Source organism: Pangasianodon hypophthalmus, chromosome 16, assembly GCF_027358585.1.
Source record: "Pangasianodon hypophthalmus isolate fPanHyp1 chromosome 16, fPanHyp1.pri, whole genome shotgun sequence".
NCBI lineage: Eukaryota > Metazoa > Chordata > Actinopteri > Siluriformes > Pangasiidae > Pangasianodon > Pangasianodon hypophthalmus.
Window position 1 is genome coordinate 1,046,251 of NC_069725.1, and position 22,272 is coordinate 1,068,522.

The 22,272-nt window shown below is 38.6% G+C and overlaps 2 protein-coding genes across 3 annotated transcripts; both read left to right on the top strand.

Annotated features, from left to right (window-relative positions):
- Nucleotides 1-573: 573 nt before the first annotated feature.
- Nucleotides 574-12,186, top strand: LOC113545552 (bifunctional apoptosis regulator). 2 transcript variants are annotated; one of them, XM_034311630.2, is made up of 8 exons: nucleotides 574-706; nucleotides 2,383-2,673; nucleotides 4,967-5,177; nucleotides 6,798-6,967; nucleotides 9,844-9,988; nucleotides 10,089-10,265; nucleotides 10,954-11,150; nucleotides 11,746-12,186. In XM_034311630.2, exons 2-8 carry the CDS (start codon nucleotides 2,387-2,389, stop codon nucleotides 11,942-11,944), a joined length of 1,386 nt encoding a protein of 461 aa, XP_034167521.2. In that variant the 5' UTR covers nucleotides 574-706; nucleotides 2,383-2,386; the 3' UTR covers nucleotides 11,945-12,186. The 2 variants fall into 2 exon arrangements, with proteins under 2 accessions (XP_034167521.2, XP_026800752.3); XM_026944951.3 differs by having other exon boundaries at nucleotides 11,705-12,182.
- Nucleotides 12,187-12,548: 362 nt separating this feature from the next.
- On the top strand, nucleotides 12,549-21,968 carry arl6ip5b (ADP-ribosylation factor-like 6 interacting protein 5b). Its single transcript, XM_034311634.2, has 3 exons — nucleotides 12,549-12,759; nucleotides 15,615-15,832; nucleotides 18,390-21,968. The coding sequence occupies exons 1-3, from the start codon at nucleotides 12,578-12,580 to the stop codon at nucleotides 18,563-18,565; spliced, it is 576 nt and encodes a 191-aa protein (XP_034167525.1). The 5' UTR covers nucleotides 12,549-12,577; the 3' UTR covers nucleotides 18,566-21,968.
- The last annotated feature ends 304 nt before the right edge of the window (nucleotides 21,969-22,272 follow it).

A 22,272-nucleotide genomic window follows, 5' to 3' on the forward strand; every position in this document is an offset into this window, starting at 1 on the left:
GCATTATTACAAACCTGCGCTACTGTCAGAGCTGCTGTTATAGAAAATGAATCAACTGTCAACCTTCTGACCAATCAGAGTCCAGAATTCTACATCACTGCGGTATAAAATATGTATGATGTGAAGTATGGTGACATTTTCTGTAAGGAGAAATGTGTTTATGATGTAAGATGTATGGAAGGAGTCTCCAGTGTCAGTGCTTTATAACAGTCAGAGGTAAAGCTGTAACTTTAAATCCTATCAAGATGGGAAAGTTTTAAGTGCGTATAGGTTTAATAAAAAAGCTAGATTTTATAGTTTATCTTAGGTTTATCTCCTGCCTGCTGGCTGATGGGATGTGAGCAGTGGGAGCTCAGTGGGAAAGCCATTAGAGTTTCTTTTGTAAGGTTGTGAGTTCAAATCCCAGCATTGTTACTGCTGGGCCCTTGAGCAAGGCCCTTAACCCTCAACTGCTCAGTGGTATAAATGAGATAAGAGTGTCTGCCAAATGCCGTAAATGTAACTGTCTTCCTGAGTGTGGCGACGATGAGGAACAGGTTTTAGGGCGGAGTTTATGGCCAACCTCTCGTGAGTGATCTGTGGTGATGAGGGTGTTACTTTCGCTTTAGACGTCCTGCTTTAAAGCAAACAGTTTTGATCAGAAGGTCTGGGTTTCATTTTCAACACAACTTCTCTCATCATCATCTATAAGTCAAGCCGGAGTGAAGTAAGTACTGCTGAATATTCTTTCCCTCTCTCTCTCTGTCTCTCTCTCTCTCTCTCTGTGTCTCTCTCTGTGTCTCTGTCTCTCTCTCTCTCCTTCCTGATTTCACTTTACTTTCTGAATGTTTGCTATATTGTAAGCTTATGGTTCTGCACAGCAGAGCACATAGCAGACATTAAAAAAGGGCTAGTTGTAGTTATTATTTTTAACAGTACCTTTGAAACACACTCTTGTTGTGATTAAACTTTACATAAATCAAACTATAAACCTGCTATATTCTCAAAAATACGAACATTTTTTACTTTCACTTCTTTGTTTGTGGGTATCACATTCTGCTTTGTATGCCACTGTCAATCAGCTGCTCAGAGGGAATTTCCTAAACGCAAGATAAAGATCTGTAGGTAATGTTCATCTCAACTCATCAGGTGAAAACATTCAGATAAATACTTTTCTTAATAAAGTTAATTAGACCTTTTTTATAACGATGTATTACTATTATATGTTATGAAAACCTAAAACAGATCATTACAAAAATTATTAAATATTACATATTAAATATGAAAAATAACAAATCTGCAAACAAAGCTTTAATAAAAAAATAACAAAAACAAAATGATGTTGCAAGTACAAATAATTATAATCAAAGCTTAATTAAATTAAAACTTCATTCCCCCCCCCCAAAAAAAAATTGCTTCATTTATTAATCTCTCTCTCTCTCTCTCTCTCAATCACTCTTTCACTCTCTCACGTTTTTTTTCTGGAATTTTTTCTGGAAGGGATTTTTCCTCTTACGTCTGAATTTCGGTACATTTTCTCAGAAGAGCGTGTCCAAACTCCAGCTCAAGTTTAAATGAATTTTTAGTTTAGTCAATTTTTATTTGCACAATTTATATTTATATTTTAAGAGTTCACCCTTTTTTGCTTTTTTTATTTTGTCATTTTGTTTAAAACTTTTGCCACCTTTAGGACTTTTGTAGGGCTTATGACTGACTATTAACAGAAAATAGTACTAAAATGTACAATAACTGCAATTGTTTTAATTGATTTAATAATTTACTAGAGACGAATGACTGAGCACCGGCACTGGGTTTTTAACTGAACATATTTTGTTGCCATTGAGTGGAACATAATTGTGAATAACTCTATTTGTGACAGAAATAAACTTGACTAGTGGCTTGTTAAAAATACAGATTGCTTTGTCTTTTACACAAGACAATACAGAACCAGCTAAAAAGAAAACTGATACTCAAATACCACTATTCCAGAACAATTTTCTCCCTTTTTATATTAATCCATTATATTAATCTATTTTAGATGATATCATCAAATATTGTTCTCTGTAATATATGTAATATTTGCATTAAATACTCTTTTTCCACTTACAGTTTTCTAAAAAATCATTCCTAGTCTAGTAAAGGTGTAGGTGACTTTAAACAGTTTGAAAATCACTGATATAAACTATGAAGTAAAATCTGAATTGTATAGACACACGTTATCATATAAATATAAATAAATAGTGCTTGCGATTTGTTCCAGAACGAATCAGCATGTGTTATTTCAGTTTCAATCACCAACACACACACACACACACACACACACACACACACACACACACACTGAACATTTACTTATATATAATGTATGTCTCCACGTAGCTGATATCTGACGTCTGATTGCAGTTCAATGGCAGACGTGTACCACAAACCCACCGACTGCCGCATCGACATCTCAGGGTTTGATGATGATGATGATGATGATGGTGATGATGGTGTTAAAGCTAACGGCATCTCGCTGCCTGAAGTCACATGTCTCTGCTGCTATGAAGTGTTGCTGGATCCCACCACGCTGAGCTGCGGACACAGTTTCTGTCGTCACTGTCTCGCCATGTGGTTGCAGTCCTCCAGGAACGCCATGTGTCCGACCTGTCGCAGGATCTGGTACGGTTTCCCCAAAGTCAACATCTCATTCAGGTGAGACTGCTCTGTTCACACCACATAAAATTCTCTCAGTGTTATACAGTCAGGTCCATAAATATTGGGACAGTGACACAGTTTTGGTAATTTTGCCTCTGTACACCACCACAGTGGATTTGAAATGAAGCAGTCAAGATGTGACTGAAGTGTAGACTTTCAGCTTTAATTCAAGGAGTTTAACAAAAATATTGCATTAACCATTTAGGAATTACAGCCATTTTTTACAGAGTTCCTCCATTTTCACAGGCTCAAAAGTAATGGGACAAACTAATATAATCATAAATATTAGGATTATTTTTATTACTTGGAGGTAAATCCTTTGCAGTCAATGACTACCTGAAATCTGGACCCCATGGACATCACCAAATGCTGAGTTTCCTCCCTTGAGATGATTTGCCAGGTCTTTACTGTTGCTGCCATCTTCAGTTGCTGCTTGTTTGTGGGTCTTTCTGCCTTCAGATTTGTCTTCAGTAAGTGAAAAGCAGCTCAGGTGGGTTGAGGTCAGGTGACTGACTCGGCCATTTAAGAACATTTAATTTCCAAGCTCTTGGGCTGCTTTCACAGTATGTTTTGGGTTGTTATCCATCTGTACTGTGAAGCGTTGTCCTATCAGTTTTGCAGAATTTGACTGAATCTGAGCAGAAAGTATAGCTCTGTACACTTCAGAATTCATCCTGCTACTTCTATCAACAGTCACATTATCAATAAACCCCAGTGACCCAGTTCCATTGGCAGCCAAACATGCCCATGCCATAACACTGCCTCCACATGTTTGACGGATGATGTGGTATGCTTTGGATCATGAGCCCTTCCTTTCCTTCTCCATACTTTTCTCTTCCCATCATTCTGGTACAAGTTAATCTTGCATCAGAACTGGTCAGACTTTTTTTAGAGGTTTTTTAGCAAAGTCTAATCTGGCCTTTTTGTTCTTGAGTGTTATCAGCGGTTTGCATCTTGAGGTAAACCGTCTGTATTTACATTCATGAAGGTGGCTCTTGATTGTAGACTTTGACAATGATAGGCCTACCTCCTCCAGAGTGTTCCTGACTTGGCTAGATGTTGTGAAGGGGTTGTTCTTCAATAAGAAAAGAATTCTGCAATCATCCACTTTAGTTGTTTTCTGTGGTCTCCCAGGCCTTTTGGTGTTGCTGAGCTCGCCAGTGCATTCCTTCTTTTTAAGAATGCACCAAATTGTTGATTTGGCCCTCCTAAAGTTTCTGCTATCTCTCTGATAGGTCTGTTTTGTTTTTTCAGCCTAATGATGGCCTCCTTCACTTGCATCAACACCTCTTTGAATGGCATATTGAGAGTTCCCATGAACAGCTACCAAATGCAAATTCAACACTTGGAATCAGCTCCAGACCTTTTATCTCCTTAATTTATCATGATATAAGGAGGAAACAGGCCACAGCTGGCCATGAAACTGCTTATCAGTCAATTGTCCCATTACTTTTGAGCCTGTGAAAATGGAGGAACTCTGTAAAAAATGGCTGTAATTCCTAAACGGTTAATGCAATATTTTTGTTAAACCCCTTGAATTAAAGCTGAAAGTCTACGCTTCAGTCACATCTTGACTGCTTCATTTCAAATCCACTGTGGTGGTGTACAGAGGCAAAATTACCAAAACTGTGTCACTGTCCCAATATTTATGGACCTGACTGTAAGTTCAGTTCACTTTCCTTTTTTAAAGGACTGCATTCACATTTTAAAAAGTTATGCAGCCAGGTATTTCATGAACTTGATTTATATTTAAAATATTTTGTGGCTTCATTAAGTAACTGACAGAGCATGATTAAATGCAAAATAATAAGATGTGCTGGATCAAGTGCTATTCTATGCACTGCTGAATAAAGAGTGTGGAAGCCATTTTGTTAAATGAAACCAGTCATTAATGTGAAAAATACAACAAGGACTATTCATGCTGCAATATATTACAATACGCTACACTCCAATTAGATTTATTTCAACACTCACCGTCTTGTCATTCATATGTCATCCTATTAGTCTTTTTATTTTTCATTTTTAAATTGCCTTTTGTGTGTTTATGTTGTCATTTTATTACAGTGGACAGAAAAGAAAAAAAGAAGAAAAGATTTTCTTTTTCAGTCCACATTTTCTATCCCTGATTTTTTTTTTCAGGTGTAAAGGTGAGTGTTTGTGTTTAAAGGTGATGGTCTAGACGCTCGGAATCTTCTACTCGATAAAAATCTCAGAGTCTTAATGACAGCTATGAAACGAAATAAACTTATTATACTCACCCAAGCTGATTTGAAGTGTGTGTTCTGTGCAGGGATTTGGTGGAGAAACATTTCCAGGCCGAAGTGGCGAGAAGGCGACAGAACATCATGGCCGACCCGCGTATTGTTCAGTCTCTGCAGGTGTTACAGCAAGCTGAGCGTGTGATTCGCTGTCAGCCAGCTCCGCCCCCTGTGCGGTGGTACCCCTGGCTGGGCCCTGGTGGATTCTTTTCTGGAGTACTGATCACTCTCACCTTCGCTGCCGTGAGTTACACTTTGTTCCTTTAGTTAACATTGTTGCCTATAAATAAATCTTTCCAGGAGGTGCTGAAATGTTTGTATATATCATTCACATCGATCCGTTACTTATGAAGAAACATGTTTACACAGTAGCTACAGAAACCTGAAATTCTTTCTTTCTTTCTTTTACTTTACTTTCTTTTCCTTTTTTCTTATTTATTTGTTTTTATTTGTTTACTTACTTACCTATTTTTTTATTTGGATTATTTTGGGGTATTTTGTTGGGAGATTTTAACTACTGTTTCAAATCCACGTATACACTTCATCACTGTCGATCTATTACTAGTTTTTTTGGGAACATTTCCAAGATGGCCGCCGAGTGGACAGACTTTACTCAAAGGATTTTGATGCCACTGAGACTACAGAATATTATTAGGGCAGAAAATATATCAAAAAATAATGTTGAAAAAAATTATTATAGTGATTGAAGTGCTCAGTCATTTTTACCGCAGTTCACCAATTAATCAAGCATTTAGCTTAACTTACATTAACAACATATCTATTATTATTTATTACCTCAAGGGTTCTTAAACTTTCTGCAGCCAGGGATCCCTTTAAAACTGTAAAATAAATTCCACTGACCCCCCTCAGTAGACACATTACATCTGAGCTGACTTTGGTGCTTGGACCCCTAAATGTAATAGCTTTGATAATGTGGGTTGTGATTTCCACTAATGAAAAATTTTTAAAATCATGATTTTGTTCATGAACCTCACTTTGTATTATCAGTTTCCCGCCTCTGTACTGTGTCCGCGGAGTTTGCATGTTCTCCCTGTGCATCAGGAGTTTCCTTTGGGTACTCCAGTTTCCTCCCCTATTCCAAAGACATGCATTGTAGGCTGATCGGCATTTCCAAATTGTCCGTAGTGGGTGTGTGAGTGTGTGTGATTGTGCCCTGTGATGAATTGGCACCCCGTCCAGGGTGTCCTCCGAGTCCCCTAGGATAGGCTCCAGGGTCCAGGCTCCTGTGTAGGATAAGCGGTACAGAAAATGGATGGATGGATGATGTTTGTTAGTGAGATAACAAGAATTTTGGTAAACAATGCTCAACGTTGCACGGAAGTTGCTTTGAAGGACTTTGGTGAGCTCAGTGGTTAAGGCTTTGGGTTATTGAGCAGAAAGTGAGGTGTTCAAGCACCAGTACTACCAAACTGCCACTGATGGGGCTTTGAGCTCAGCCCTTAACCTTCTCTGCTTCTGTATCATATCTGACCCAGCTTCCTAACGGCCTGGGATATATGAAGAAAGAAGTTCACTGTCCTGTTATGTGCTATATATATATTATCCATAAACATTACAATGTTTTGATGCTGAAAAGAAAGACATTTGATTGGTTGGTTGATCTTGAACCTGTTCTCATTTACACAGGGACGTCACTCGACTCATACACTCTTCCACTTCTCTGCAGTAGTAGAATTCCAGGAAATTCTTACCAGGAAATGTCTTTATGTTTTACTGGAATGTAATGAGATGTCTCTCATGATGGCAAATTTTTTGCATGGTTTTTTTTGTTTGTTTTACCAACCATGCAAGATAAGATGAATGTGATGATAATGTGTGTGTGTTTCTGTGTGTGAATGCTAGGTGGTGTTTCTGGTATATCACTGGAGTGCAGGAGATTTGAGGGTGGAGCAATTGGTGAAGAAGCCTCTAGGAGCGTGGACACCTGACGAGGTGGCCATGTGGATGGAGAACCTGGGGACCTGGACATCTCCATACAGAGATATCTTCCTCAAGGAACAGGTTAATGGCAGGTAATTACACACACACACACACCTTCCTATCTGTGGTGCTGCAGAACAATAGGTTACTGTCCGTAACCCCATTTCTCTGAAACATCGAGTGGAGAGATCCACCTATGGGAAGGGCATCCATACCTGACCTCTACAGAAGCATCCAGTTGCACCAAGTCTGGCTTTGACAGACAGGAGCATGTGTCCAATGCCAGGTAGAGGCACGCCCCTTACCTGAGTGCATAAAGGACCTGCACGTGCTATGCTTACTCAGTGAGTATATTCACTTGTAATGCGGCGAGCGTTTGGTAGATCTCTCCACTCGATGTTCCATAATTGGGGTTATGGAATGGCAACCTATTGTTCTCTTTCATCATCTCGTGTTTGAGATCCACCTATGGGAGAAATGATCCACCAATGGGAGAAACTCCCTGATTGCCCAATACACTCACAGTGAGGTCCTGTAAGCCAGGGGATGGTCACCTAGATAGGTGGTGCTTGACGCATCCCATAATAACGTACCTGGCAACACCATGCACAAAGGTGATAGTGGTACGCAGGTGGAAACATGAAGGACATAGAAATGCAAACAAGCCTGGCAACGCCCACACAGTAGTGAAGGTGGCATCCAGGCAAGGAAATAAAAGACAAGCTGGTGACATGAATAAGCAGCCCTGAGAGCCCAAGCTTACAGGGGAATTAGAGGGCTTAAGGGCGGGAAGCTACAAGGAGCCCACTCCTAGGACAGAATGAGCTACTGAGGTCCTAATGACATCAAGCTGGTGGTATCTGACAAATGTACGGGAGGGAAGCCCAGCCTGCAGCAGAACATATGTCCTGTAATGAAACCCACCTAAACAGAGCCCAACAGGCAGCCATGCCCCTAGTAGAGTGTGCTCTGAGGCCCCTGGAGGCTGCACTCCCTTCGATTCATATGCCAAAGTTATAGCTTCCAAAAGCCAACGAGAGAGGCGTTGTTTAGAAATGGGATTCCCCGGGTGCAAGGGGGCCCAGGAAATGAAGAGCTGGTCGCTCATCCTGAAAAGGCTGGTCCTATCTATGCAGGCCTGAAGGGCATGCACAGGACACAGAGCATTCAACCTCTGACCCTCCGCAAAGGAGAAGGGATGCAGGTGAAGAGCGGAAAGCTCAATCACCTCACAGGTGAATGCTGGGAAGCATTTTGGCATAAAGGCCGAGTTGGGTCTAAGAAAAATCCTCTGAGAGAGAATTTAGTGCATGAGGGATGAACAGAGAGTGTGTGTAAGTAAGTTTGCCTTGGTAGGAAAACAAAGAAATTTCCTGTGCTGGGGATACATGCTTATGTGGAAAAAAGCATCTTTCAGATTGACTGATGTGAACCAGACAAACAAAATGTTTGTTCAACACTCCAAATATAGGACAATGAGAGCCTTACCTCTGTGGAACCAGGAAATAGCAAGAGTAACACCCCTGATGGCATAGATGTGGGGGTACCATGCGAAACGCCCCCTTCTGGAGAGGGGAGGAGATTTCCTCTTTCAGAACATGAGTGGAGCTCTCCTCTGTATGAGAGGAGATAACTCTGCTGAAACACGGGGGTTTTCTTGCAAACTGAAGTCTGTACCCCCTTGACTATAGTCCGAATCACCCATTCGGGGGCCGATACAGCCTTCCCGGCTGTTATTTGACTCGCGACAGTTCCCACCCGGACCGGGGAATCGCTCAGAGCTGCGAGTGTGGCCGATTTGTTCATTTGTGATACAATGGCACCATTTAGCGGGCAACCTGGGTGCGACATGTGGGGCTGCCGGGAGATATTGTCTCTCAGTAACAAATACATTTGATTCGTTTGATTTTTTCTATTTTTTTTGTGTTTTGGGGAGTACTGGGGAGGAAGCCTTTATTGAATGTGTGAGAGCCATGTGTAGGGAGCTGTGTGGTGACACTGCTTGTGCACATTTTCTCACAGAATTCTCCTTTGATATGGGGATGCCCACCAACGTGAACGGTGAAGCCGCTATGAACACAGGGTGGGCACCCACTGGTGGGGGGGATGACTCCACTGACAGAAAGCCTCCTCCTCTTGGATAGGTGAACTAGGAGGGCAAAACTGGAGTCCAGAGGGCTGGCCACCAGGGAACATGGACTCAAAGCCCCCTGAGGCCATGCATCATCCCGGACGCTTCTGTTTGGAGTCGGAGGGAGCGGGGTTAGGGGATTCTTGGCCGCAGCGAAGGACTTTCTCCCCCAGGGCTTGTCAGAAGGGGGATTACCCTGCTATGCTGGTGGCTTATTGTGGGGCTTTGTTCTGCTGGCATTCTGGAAATGGCATCCCGTGGCAGGGGGATTAGGAGGCCGCACAGGGGGGGGCCTGGCGCGACACTGATTTTCTCAGTAAGCACAAATTGAAAGCCTCATCCTCTTTCTTTTGTCATCAAAGCACTGTTGCATCAAAGAGACATCAGGACCAAAAAGGGCCTGGCCAGGCTCCACCAGTGCTTGTGCGATGCACCGCTTCTGGCTATCGGGAAGACCCGATAGATTAAGCAAGAGTGCGCACTCTCCAACCACCGAGAGGGCCATACAACGCCTGCTTACCTGGATGACATCTCAGAGAAGCCGTGCCCCGGGAGGTCCCTGGGATCACGCTGTCATCACCGTTTCCCCCGTCAGAGTCGGACTGTTCAAAATGGGTCATGGCCACTTTTAGCCTTCGGCGCCGGAGTTGTTTGGGGAGCGCTAGGCAGTGGCTACGGTTTTTCAGGGCACATTTCTAATGAGAATAAATGTGTAGAGGTGTTTCTAGACCACTTTAAGTTTCTTGGGCTTTGAAAAACATAGTAAAAATTTATTAATTAATTAATTTGTTTCTTTATTTAAATGTTTTTAATGGTGTGTGTGTGTGTGTGTGTAAGGTTGTTAAATGCACTAGGAGAACAGGATTTGTTAAAGCCTCCATATGGAATAGAGAACGAGCTCCACAGACGTGCGTTACTGAACGAAGTTCGCCGTGTGCAAAAACTTGGCTTCAAACGGCCTCAAAATCTCTGGGAGTACAAGGTAAATAACACACACACACACACACACACACACACACACAAAAACATGCAGAATGTTTATTTCTTACATAATAACTCTGTTTTCTCTGTCCTTTCTGAAGGCAGTAAATGGAGGAAAGTCTTTATTTCTCCTTTACGTCATGATCGACTCTCCACGTCTGAGCATCCTCTACATGTACTTCTTCGATTATTACGACTCGTTCCTGCCCTTCATTCACGTCAGCTGTCCATCAGCTCAGAAAAAGAGTTCAGGAGATGAAGTGCCCTTCAGGAACCTGGTACGTGTGTGTGTGTGTTGTTGGAAACTCAGAGGTGAAGACCCAGAGACTCGGGTATATCTTCAGCAGGATTCTTTATTGAGAAAGTGCTGTTTCATGCTGCAGTCATCGAGTCTAAACAAGTGATCTGTACATTGTAGTTTATATACATTTTAGGGAGCAGTGCTTAGAGGTGGTCTTAGAGGACAAAATCACTCAGGTGACAACCTGAAACAAAGTATGCAAAGGAAGTACGCAGTTATAGGAACCCGCCCCAGACTCTGGAGTTTCACCGGCCCTCATCCAATCAGCATAACTATCACTCAGACACTTATTATTATTATTATAGAGATAAGAAAAGCCCACACCTCAATGGCCACCTATTCAAAGAATGTTGCAGAGGCACCAAGAGCCATCACAGGCAAAAGGTCATAGTCTCAGTTCGCAGGCTAGTTTAACTCACAATAAAGAGAACAGAAACTGGCAAAAACCTCCTACTAGAAACTTTGCTTTGCTAATATAATCATTCAGCTGAGAGTATTGTTGCTTGACTATCAAATAAAATACACATATAGGAAAACAGTGTGTGGTTAGTGATGCAGTCTGTTTTTCTTTGCTGTTTTCTTTACAAGAATTTCTCACACAGTTATACTCTCTCTCTTTCCCTCCCTCTCTCTCTCTCTCTCTCTCTCTCTCTTTCTCACCCCAGGACAGCCCTGATTGGAGACAGTGGTTGTCGTTTGCGGTGCAGTTCTTCCTCCTGCCCTATCAGCTGAGTTACGACTTCGTGTGGGATTGGCAGGACGTTCACTACTGGACATCACGCATCATCATGTGGCACTGTTTTATTCTCACACTGCGAGAAGGTCAAATACTGTGGAGTCTCCGAAGCCGAATTCACCTCAGGTGAGAGAAAAGTCTGAAGTTTGTTTCTTGAGTTTTGCACTGGTGCTGACCTGGAACGTTTATAATCTCCAGTTTAGTTTAATATTTTCTTCATCATTGTTGTTACTTATGATAATGAAGGAACATCTGTAAAACCCCAAGAGACTAAAATGTCTCGGTGGTGACATCATTTTGATGTTGCTAAGTGGTGTGTTAACTTTTATTTTATTTTATTATATACTAATATTTTATTAAATACTAATTTATATATCACTTTTTTATGTAGAATCAAAATCTCCAAGTCTTCCAAGAAAAGCAATAAAACAATAAACCATACATGTAAGGATAAAAGAAATTCAAATAAATTATTTAAAATATTTTAAAGATTTAGGCAAACAAATAACAACAATAATACACACAATGAATTCACAATGAATAAAAACTATTTGCTTTCAGTTTGATGTGTAATTTGATTAAAAATCATAACACATTTGAGGTAGAGGATTCTGTGTTCCGTTCAATGAGTTCTTATTTTCTGCTCTCTCCCTGTGTGTGTGTGTGTGTGTGAATTTCAGCATGATCCTGAACATATTCTTCTGCCATGTGTGTATCATAGGAGCGATCTGTTTCACTGGGCTGCTTTTCTGGAACATTCTGCATCAGTTTTTTTGGGATTGTTTGTTTTACTGGGCTCTTTACTTCCTCCCCTTCAGCAGTACAACCATAGTTCTGTTTCCATTTATAAGACAGCTGTGTCCGTATTTATACAATCAACAATAACACACACACACACACACACATATATATTATGGTGAATGAGCAGTGTTGCATTAACTTCTCCAGAGATTTATATTAAGAAAAATATTAAGATAAAGAAAGATTTGCACATTTAATGGCTTTAAAAGATCATGAGTTTGATATAATGCTTGTATTATGTATAATTTTCAAATGACTTACTATATTTTCTTAAATTTTAAAATGTAAATTTTATTCTTCTATTTATGAATTCCTTGTAAATTGTCCTACTGTGAATAAATGTTTTATTTTTACTCAGTCCTGAGTGTGTTGTTCTGTCTCTAAAATCATAATATTTACAATGTTCAAAATACGAAAATATTGCGTCACATAATTTAAAAATTAAACTTAAAAATTAGTATTTTTGAGTTTACATTAGTCGCATTTCCGGGATATGTTTTTGTCGCCGCTGTGACGTGGACTCTAATCGCCCAATCATCGTGTTGCTTCTGAGTGAAACAAACCAATCATAAAGAAGGAGGCGGGATATTTCATGTACTTGCGGTGTTATGATTGACTTACCTATCGTCCAATCAAGATGGCACGCTGCTTGCGAGGATGAATTGAGAGCCAATCACAGTGCAGGAGGCGGGGTTTAAGTGGAATGCGGTTAAAACACACGCGCACACACCCTAGAACTTGTCAACACAAACATGGCGGCCGGGATGGAGCTCGCACCGTTCAGACAGTGGGATGATTTTTTCCCTGGAGTGGATAGATTTGCGAAACCAGACATTAAGGATTTAACTAAATGGAACAACAGAGTGATAAGCAACCTGCTTTATTACCAGACTAATTACTTTGCTGTGTTTATTGTGGTTTTTCTTATTGTTGGGTACGTATGAAGCTAAACTAAGATAATACAGGTTATATCCTCAGTAGTGCTTGTATTGGATTAATCACTGTGTGTGTGTGTGTGTGTGTGTGTGTGTGTGTTTTCTTATAAATCTATATAGATATGTCATCTCTCTGAGTCCATCCATGCAGCAAATATTCCCACATACTCTAATAATAATAATAATAATAATAATAATACTATCATAAACTTGATATAATATCCAGCATGGCATGTCTTTAGAAATCCAGCATCAAACCTGAGTTACTGTGGCTTAAAATGAAGACTTTTACAAAGTCCATTTGTAACTGCAGTAATGCCAGAAGGGAAAAAAATAATATTTGATAATATAATAAATGCTTTAATGTGGCTTTGAGGGCACAGATCTGTGCACTGCATTGTCATCATTAATACTGAATGTGCTTGATTTTACTTAAAAAAAGAAAGAAAGAAAGCAAAGTGTTTAGTAAGACGTCAGAAAGAATGTCTTCAGAGTGTGTTTCTAAAAAATCTCCCTGAGAGAGTTTTATGTTTTTTATCTTTTAGGGAGCCAGGAATAGAAAGATGTTGATATAATAGTGTGTAAGATGATCAGACCTGATGGAAGGCTCGAGAAATAGCGTCTGATCCGATCGGATCGTCCAACACGTGTTCAGAGTGTCATTTATTCCCGAACTCGCCGTGTCCGACTTCTGCAGTTCAGATTTTTTGCTGATTTCTGACAGATTTTGTTGAAACACCTCAGATTGGATTTTTTTTTTTTTCACATCTAACATGGGCCACGTTCAGATGAGTTTCTAAATCTGAAACATCTGATATCTGGTTGTTTCAGTCAGATCCACACGCTCACATCAGATTTTCCTGTTAATTCTAAAGCTATGTCGATGTTCGCGACGCTTTTTTCTTTTTGATTAGGTTGAAATTCATCCTCTGGGTCTCGGAGGACTCGTATGAATCATGAAAGGACGTCAGTGGCATCTAGAAGAAACGATAAACCCCTGTAGAGTAGTTAGAGAACCCGGGTTCTGTACGAGAGCGCTTCTCGGGCCGTGTCAGAGCGAGGATACAGCCGGTCCGGACTTTAAAAAGCAGAATAATTTCCGTGCAAACAACAGAGTCACTTCCTTTGTACAGCCATGATGTTGCAGGTTTGTTGCAGCATTCATTCAGTCATTATCGAAAAAAGGAAAGACCGCTAGTGTGTAAAAATGATTCGTAAATATCGAATCGTTGCTTTATGAATCAAAATCGTATCGTGTCACGTAGAAGCCTGAGGTTTACTTCATAAAGACCAAAAAATAAATAATCAGATCTCTGTCAAAATATCAGAATTGTGCATCAAGACTGCAGAAAAATGAAATTTTAGCAAGTAAAAATATCTTGAATATCAGTAAATCCTAACGTTTTTATTTATTAGATTGTTTTTCAAGAAATATGAGATTAAAAAAAAACAATTTGTAGATATTTTTACTCATTTCAAGCTTGAAATTGTCTTCAGTTTGAAGGGTTTATTATCTGCCAATAGAAATGAATAAATCTGTAAAAATAGGTTTAGTGATTTTATATTTGTTATTAAATAATCTCTTAATGAGAAATATTATTAACATCATATATCTTTCGACAGCTTGTTAAGATATTAGCAGTGAAGCATCGAAATGTGAATACGGTTTAATTCTCGTAATCGCTCATTCTGCGTGTCGTATGAACACCAAACCTGTGTGTGTGTGTGTGTGTGTGTGTGTGTTAATGGGTGTGTGTTAGGAATCTGAGAAATGCTGAAACACACACAGTGAAGCGAGTGTAAAGCGTCAGCACGAGGTTTATAAAGCCGAGTGTGTGATCAGCGCAGCTGTCAGGAATCACTGAGTCACGCTCGGATTTATATATAACTCACAAAGCGTTTTTATCACCATCTCACTGTCCATTTTAAATACCTTTACACTTCCCTGTCAATAGGAACAGCTGGGTGCAAAAGTTTTTGCACCCTTCATACAAAAATGCAGAAGATTTGTCATTTATAAAGCTCTCTCTCTCTTTTTTAATGGTTTAATAGATGTTTCATCATTAACAGAAACAGAAAAATGGTCAAATTGTAGAGGTTAAAGTAAGACAATTGAAGTGATATTAGTGTTAATTCAATTAAATTTTATTTGTATAGCGCTTTTTACAATAAACATTGTCACAAAGCACCTTCACAGAAATATACATTACTGTGTAAAAGTCTTAGTCACATGTAAAGAAATGCTGTAGAGCAAAGACGCCTTCAAAAATAATGAAATTAAATGTTTCTATATTTAAAAAATCCTATAAAGAGCAGTAAACAGTAATAAATGAAACAAAGTCAGTATTTAATGTGACGATCCTTCACTTTAAATAAATAAAGCAGTATCTGAGGTGCAGTGTGTGCAGTTTTATAAGGAAATGAGCTGGAAGTGTTACTGAGCATCTTGCAGAAGCAGCCACAGTTCTTCTGGAGACTTTGACTGTCGACTCGCTTCTTATTTCTGCAGCGAAACCCAGCAGCCTTCATTATGTTTTTATCTGAAAAGCGTCTCTTATGGAATCTGCTGCTTTCTTTACTGACATACAACGACATTACAAATGTTTGGAATCTAAAATGGTTTTGTACTGAATCAATAATGTAGAAGTCAGAAAATAAACATCTATAACAAAGTTTGTAGTGTATAAAAAAAAAAAAAAGGGTGCCAAGACTTTTGCACAGTACTGTATTACATTTATAAATATAGATATAAATTTTTCCCTAATAAAAAAAAAAAGGCTTGCGTAATAACTATGACAGATCTCCTTGTACTTTTTTTTATTTATTTTACTTGTATTATCGATGTTCTCTGCAGGTTTATGAACCCTCTCGGCATGATCCTGGGTGGCACCGTGGTGTCGCTGGTGTTCATGGGGTCGGTGTGGGCCGGAGAGAACAAGGCTGTGATCAAGAACTTTAAGAAGAAGAACCCGTCGCTGTTCATCATCGCCGTTCTGGGAACCAGTTACTTCCTGCTGTCTCTGTGTGGAGGCGTGATGGTGTTTATCTTCGGCATCACTTTCCCACTGCTCTGTGAGTAGAAACACCTTCACCGAGGAGCCTGAGAGAAATCACGCTCGCTGCGTTGTCTCGTTAACATCCCGTTAAAATTCCTCCATGTTCATGTTCATGTTCATGTAGGACTGGGAAGAGCAGTAAAAGTAAAAATCTACTCAATTAGGAGTAAAATCTGTCACAGAGTGAGTTTAGGGTTCATATAAACAGTTTCGGATCTGCCGACCTTTACGCATTTAGTGTAGAAGCTCCGCATTTTAACGTCGGAGTACGCTGCTGTGTGTAAGAGCAGACTTCTTTTTTTTTTTTTTTTTTAAACCCAAAAATTGCTGATGAGCCAATCAGCACGTGAACCTGGAATGATTGCGCAGGGTTTTTTTTAAACACTCCGATATTAACTGATTCCCTGGAAGCCCCTCCTCCGACATTCAAATGTGTTCGGAATCTGCGATTGGGATGAATTTGTTTCAGAATCTGTGTTTTGGTTGAATTTGTTTAGGATTTGTAGTTAGGATGAATTTTTTTTTTCCAGAATCTGCAGTAGGGACAAAATTGTTGATTTTCATTTGGGATGAATTTGTTCTGAATCTGTAAATGGGGACAGATTTGTTCAAGATTTGCAATTGCAATGAATTTGTTCAAAATCTGCAGTCAGGATGGATTTGTTTGGAATCTGCGATCGGGATGAATTTCTACAGAATCTGTAAACGTAGCAAATTTGTTCGGGATTTCAATTGGGATGAATTTGTTTACGATTTGTAGTCAGGATGAATTTTTTTGGAATCTGTCGTTGGGACAAATTTGTTCGGGATTTGCAATTGCGATTAATTTGTTCGGAATCTGCAGTTCGGATGGATTAGTTTGGATTGACAGTCTGCATGTAAGCACAGGTCAAACCGTCTGAAATTCCACAAACGTGTTTTAACAGTCTGTTCTGTCACACCTGAAGGCGAGGCTGGAAAACGAAGTACTCCGGAGGTGGCAGTCGTGTCTCCGTTGTTGTTGTCGTTGTCGTTGTAGAGCTTCATAAGGATGGCATGAAGGCTGGTATAAACTCTGAGAGTGAATCTGAGTCACTGACAAGTAGAACGAGGTTCCTTAATCCTGAGTTTATTCTCAGTGAACATGTTCTGCAGGTCGTAGCGTGAAGAACAGCCGTGTGTGTGTGTGTGTGTGTGTGTGTGTGTGTGTGTGTTTCTGGTTGTTGCTAAGTTACAAACCCGTGTTTCCTCCCTGCACTGGATCCATTTTTAGCGCTCGATGGTTAAACTCGCTGCACAGATATTTGGCTCAGTTTAAACTGAAGCCCTTTCATTGCTCAGTCTTTAAAGCTCCAGATGCTTAAAATGTGCATGAAGTTAAAATTAGTTTTAAAATAAGTCTCCTAACGTTATAGACATAAAACTGTTTATATGTCAAAAATGTTTTGTTGGTCTCGATTATATGAAAATAATTCTGTTTTAATGCCTCGTCCTGTACTTTTGACCTCAAAACAATGTTTTTGAATTGTTTGAATGTTGAATTTTATTTTTTTTAAGGTTTAAATACTCTTATAATGTGCATCAAAACAAAATTGTCGTTTTTCACGAGTTTCTTTTTATATACTGCGAAAATACAACAAAAAATAGTTTTTCTGTTTAGTAGATATCGTTTATATGTAAACAATCATCCATTTTGCATCCAATCAAATGCTCTATGAGTGCATAAGCCCCGCCTCCTTAAACAAACTTTTGCTGGAACTTTTCTTATAAAACTAGTTTTATGTTATAATTTTATATCATTAAACAACGAAAAATTGTTGAACGTGTGTTATTTAATGCCCAAGAAACGACTAAAAATGGCAGAGGAACATCGATACACCTTTCCCTCATTAAAATAAAAGTGGAAACGATGAATATGCATGAATATGTAAATTAGACACGCCCCCACGTCCTCATGAGATTCCTAACAACTTGTTTGTTCTAACAGTAGCTATTTAGCTAGCTCAGGAATACGTCCCTTCGGATAAAAGCGTTTGCTAAATAAATAAATGTAAATATAAAAGACCAAAAAAAAACAGGTTTAGGAACTGAAATATCTCATTCGATGGCTCATGAACATCTACCGTGAATTATTATTAATATTAGATTGTATTGTTTTATTATATATCTTTCCAGAATAATTCCCGGATGATTATAACAGTAGCTATTTAGCTAGCTCAGGAATACGTCGCTTTGGATAAAAGTTTCTGAAAGGGCCGCGGCACTGAAACGTTTTTCCTCTTATAACACAAACCGCTCTCGCGTTCCGTTACACTCGGACATCACGTATTTCCGATTCGGAATGTTTTTCAGTGCTTCCATTCAGGAAAACATGGCCGCCTCCTAACAGTAGTTGTTTAGCTAGCTCAGGAATACAAAATAAATAAAGTAAATAAATGTGAATATAAAAGACAAAAAAACAGGTTTAGGAACTGAAACATCTTATTCGATTATTATTGTTATCATACTATTAGATTTTATTGTTTAATTCTAAATGTTTCCAGAATAATTCCCGGATGATTGATGGTCTGGATTTTTTGTCTTTCTCTCGGCAGTGATCCTGATCCACGCCTCGCTCCGTCTCCGCAGCATGAAGAACAAGCTGGAGAATAAGATCGAAGGTGTGGGACTGAAGAAGACTCCCATGGGTGTGATCTTAGACCTGCTGGAGCAGCAGGAGGAGAAGATCAACAAGATCCAGGATTTCATCGAGAGCAAGCTGAAGGACTGAGCGACGGGACGGATCCGATCCTCGCCGGGTTTCTCCTCCCGATCCGTTACGTCTTTAACACTGTTAATGTCCTTCGCTTTCGCAAGCCGTGATGTTCGTGTTTAAATCTATCCGAAGATCCTGAAGGGCCGCGGCACTGAAACGTTTTTCCTCTTATAACACAAACCGCTCTCGCGTCCCGTTACACTCGGACGTCACGTATTTCCGATTCGGAACGTTTTTCAGTGCTTCCAATCAGGATAACATGTCCGCCTCCTAAATGTGGAAAAATCATAAAATTTAACAAGCAATGTTTTATTTAATCTAAACTCTTTATCTCTCCATCTGAAGCATCAAGTGCTGAAAAATAATCACTCTAACAAACACCTTCTGCTTTTGCTTAATTCTTTATTTAAAAAAAGGCAACTGCTTCTTTCGTGCAACTGTTAAAGCACAAACCTCAATTTATACTACGAAAAAAAACAAAAAATATTATAATAGGGTTTTTTTTTAATTTAATAAAAATTACAATTCAAAAATCCCAAAATTCAAAAACGTTGCTATAAGCTTTTATTTAAAAAAAATTCAAAAACAAAGTTAGAACATTTTTCCCCCAAAAAGTTAACATTTAAAAACAAAAATCCAAAATTCCAAATATTCAGAAAACATTGTTACAACCTTTTTCCAGACAAAAATTAAAATACAAAATCCGAAAAATTTAAAAATGGGTTACCATGATTTTCCCCAAAAGGTTCAAACAAAGGTTCAAAAACATTAGTACAAGTTTTTTTTTCCCAAAAAAGAAATTAGAATTCAAAAATTACAAAAATTCAAAAACATTAGTACGAGCTTTTTTTCCTCAAAAAAGTTTCCCTCAAAAATTCCAAAATCATTGTTACAAGCATTTCTCCTAAACAAACAAGCAGCAATTAAAAAAACAAAACAAGCAAAAAAAAAGTTATAATTAAAAACACAGGTATGTTTTTTTGAAGTTAAAATTTAAAATAAGAAAAATCAAAAATATTGTTGCATGTTTTTTTTTCTCGTAGTTAAAAATGATGCAGCGTGAGTGATGCTTGCTGTTCACCGTGGAGACGTCTGATGTGTTTGTTTGATCCCGACTGTCTTTCCGACTTTAATTTCATGATCATCTTTTTTTTTTAAGTTTTAAATTGCGAGTAAACGAAGTGCGGCTCGAAGCCTCGGTCAGTAGCTAACGCGTTTAATGTTAAACGAGGTGAAACTCTCAGCGATGCGGCTCGTCCGTCCCCTCGGTGACGTCGTTCGTCTTCGCCATCGAGTCGTTTCGTGCGTCTTGTTCTGGGATTGGATCAGATTTTAACCGCATGCCTTTACACTGAGAGTCAAATCCGTCTCTGATTGGTCCGATTGAAGTCTAAGCGTTAATATGCAAATGAGTTAATTATACTCGATCACTAGTTTTCCATTCATTTGTGTTTAAAAAAAAAAAAGATTTAGTATCACAAGTTCAATCTCAAAAACACCTTAAACCCCTTAAAGACGTTACGATGTTGTGATGTAACGTGTCTTAGCTTGTCACGTGGCTTCACGTCTCGCACCTTGGAATTGCGTTCACACCTGCATGTTTATGCGGATTATTCTAATCCGGATTAAAAAAAAAAAACGGCCAAGCGTACTCATCGTCTCAGATACGTAATGTATTATAACGTATTACGAAAGCACTTTATAAATAACGCGTTTTTATTTTCTTTGCTTGTACGTGATGTCTGTATCATGAATTAGCTAACCTATACTGTGTATGCTAGCTTACGTTACCTATCTTACCTTTTTATTATAACTTTTTTTTTTTTTTTGCACATTTATATTAGTGTCATAGAGGCCCAGTAAGAGAATAACGACGGAGAACAAGTAGGAAGAAAAGCAATTTTCAGATTAAAAGATTTTTTTTTTCGTTATTACTCTAAAACTTGAATTTGCTCGTCGTGATGAATGTTACTAGTTTTACTGATTAGTTTTGGGAGATGAGAAATAAAAGCTGCACATTGCACTCACTGCATGTTAAAATGCATTCACAGTGGCATGTTGGGGGGAAAAAACAAGTTACAGAATTTTTTTTTTTATTGAAATTGTGTATATTTCTTGATTTATTCGCACCAAAGCCAAGTGCAGTCCAAACATAAACATCGTTCTTTTACCAGCTTTGGGGTTTGAACTCGCAACCTTCTGGTCACTGGAGCAGAATTTTAGTAATTTGCTAATTTACAGTCATTTACTGCTACCTCAGATAACGATCACAAACCTCCAACAACTCAAATGAATCAAACAAACTCGAATCAATAAACGCAAATGAATCAAACTCAAATTAATCAGTCAAATTCGAATAAAAAAAAACCCAAATGAATCAAACAAACTCAGATGAATCAAAATCAAACTCAAATGAATCAAATTCTAATAAAAAACACAAATGAATCAAACAAACTCAGATGAATCAATCAAAATCAAACTCAAATGAATCAAATTCTAATAAAAAACACAAATGAATCAAACAAACTCAAATGAATCAATCAGATGAATCCAACAAACTCAAATGAATCAATCAAATTCAAATCAAAAAACGCAAATGAATCAAACAAACTCGAATGAAACAAATTCAAATAAAAAAACAAATGAATCCAACAAACTCAAATGAATCAATCAAATTCAAATAAAAAAGACGCAAATGAATCAAACGTACTTGAAACAAATAACTCAAATGAATCAATCAGATTCAAATAAAAAAAAAACAAATGAATCAAACAAACTCAAATGAATCAATCAAATTCAAATCAAAAAACATAAATGAATCAAACAAACTCGAATCAAATTCAAATCAAAAAACACAAATGAATCAAGCAAACTCGAATGAATCAATCAAATTCGAATCAAACAAACTCAGTTGAATCAAACCCCATGCTTACTATTGAATCAAGAATTCTGGTGCATTTAATCAGATATTTATTTGCGAGCTCAGTTCTCTAAACACTCCGCATGATCGTCATCTGCATATTCACTCGTGAAAGTGTTTAAACGATTCTCACACTGATGAATCTCTGAGTGGGGAAAAAAGAAGACGCTCTAATTTTTAGCTATGCAATGAATATAACAACCGCTTTGCCAATTTATTTATGTAAAGAATTTCCCTTAATGTCTCTTTATTTCTCTAAGGAAGGATGTTTTCTTTTCTTTTCTTTTTTTTTTTTTTTACATTACATATACTGTTACTGTTCCTCAAACCAAACTGCTTTTACAGTCGTATTTATTGTTTATAAAAGTTGTATCTATGCATTTAAAATGGTCTAAGACGCCTTTATAACCTTCAACTGTCTTTATTTTCCTTTTCTGAGACGGTAACTGATGCAGATGCAGAGTTAATAAACGTTTCTGACGGACTAAAATCTGTGCACTTTAGCGTGGAAGTCGATTTTTTCTCTCTCAGGTGTGTTGTGCTGCAGAGAGTCTGAGTTAAATGTGTATATTTCTCACTGTTTCTCACAGGTAAATACTTTAACGTGAGTTTCCTCAGGGTTCTGAGGTTTCCTCCCACCTGTGTGTGTGTGTGTGTGTGTGTGTGTGTGTGTGTGTGTGTGTGTGGTGCTCTGAGATAACTCTTCAATCTAAACAAAAAAGCACAGATGGCTCATTTATGCAATTCAGCTCTCACCTAAACGAGTCTGTTCAAAGAGTCGACTCTTTTCCGAACGAATCAT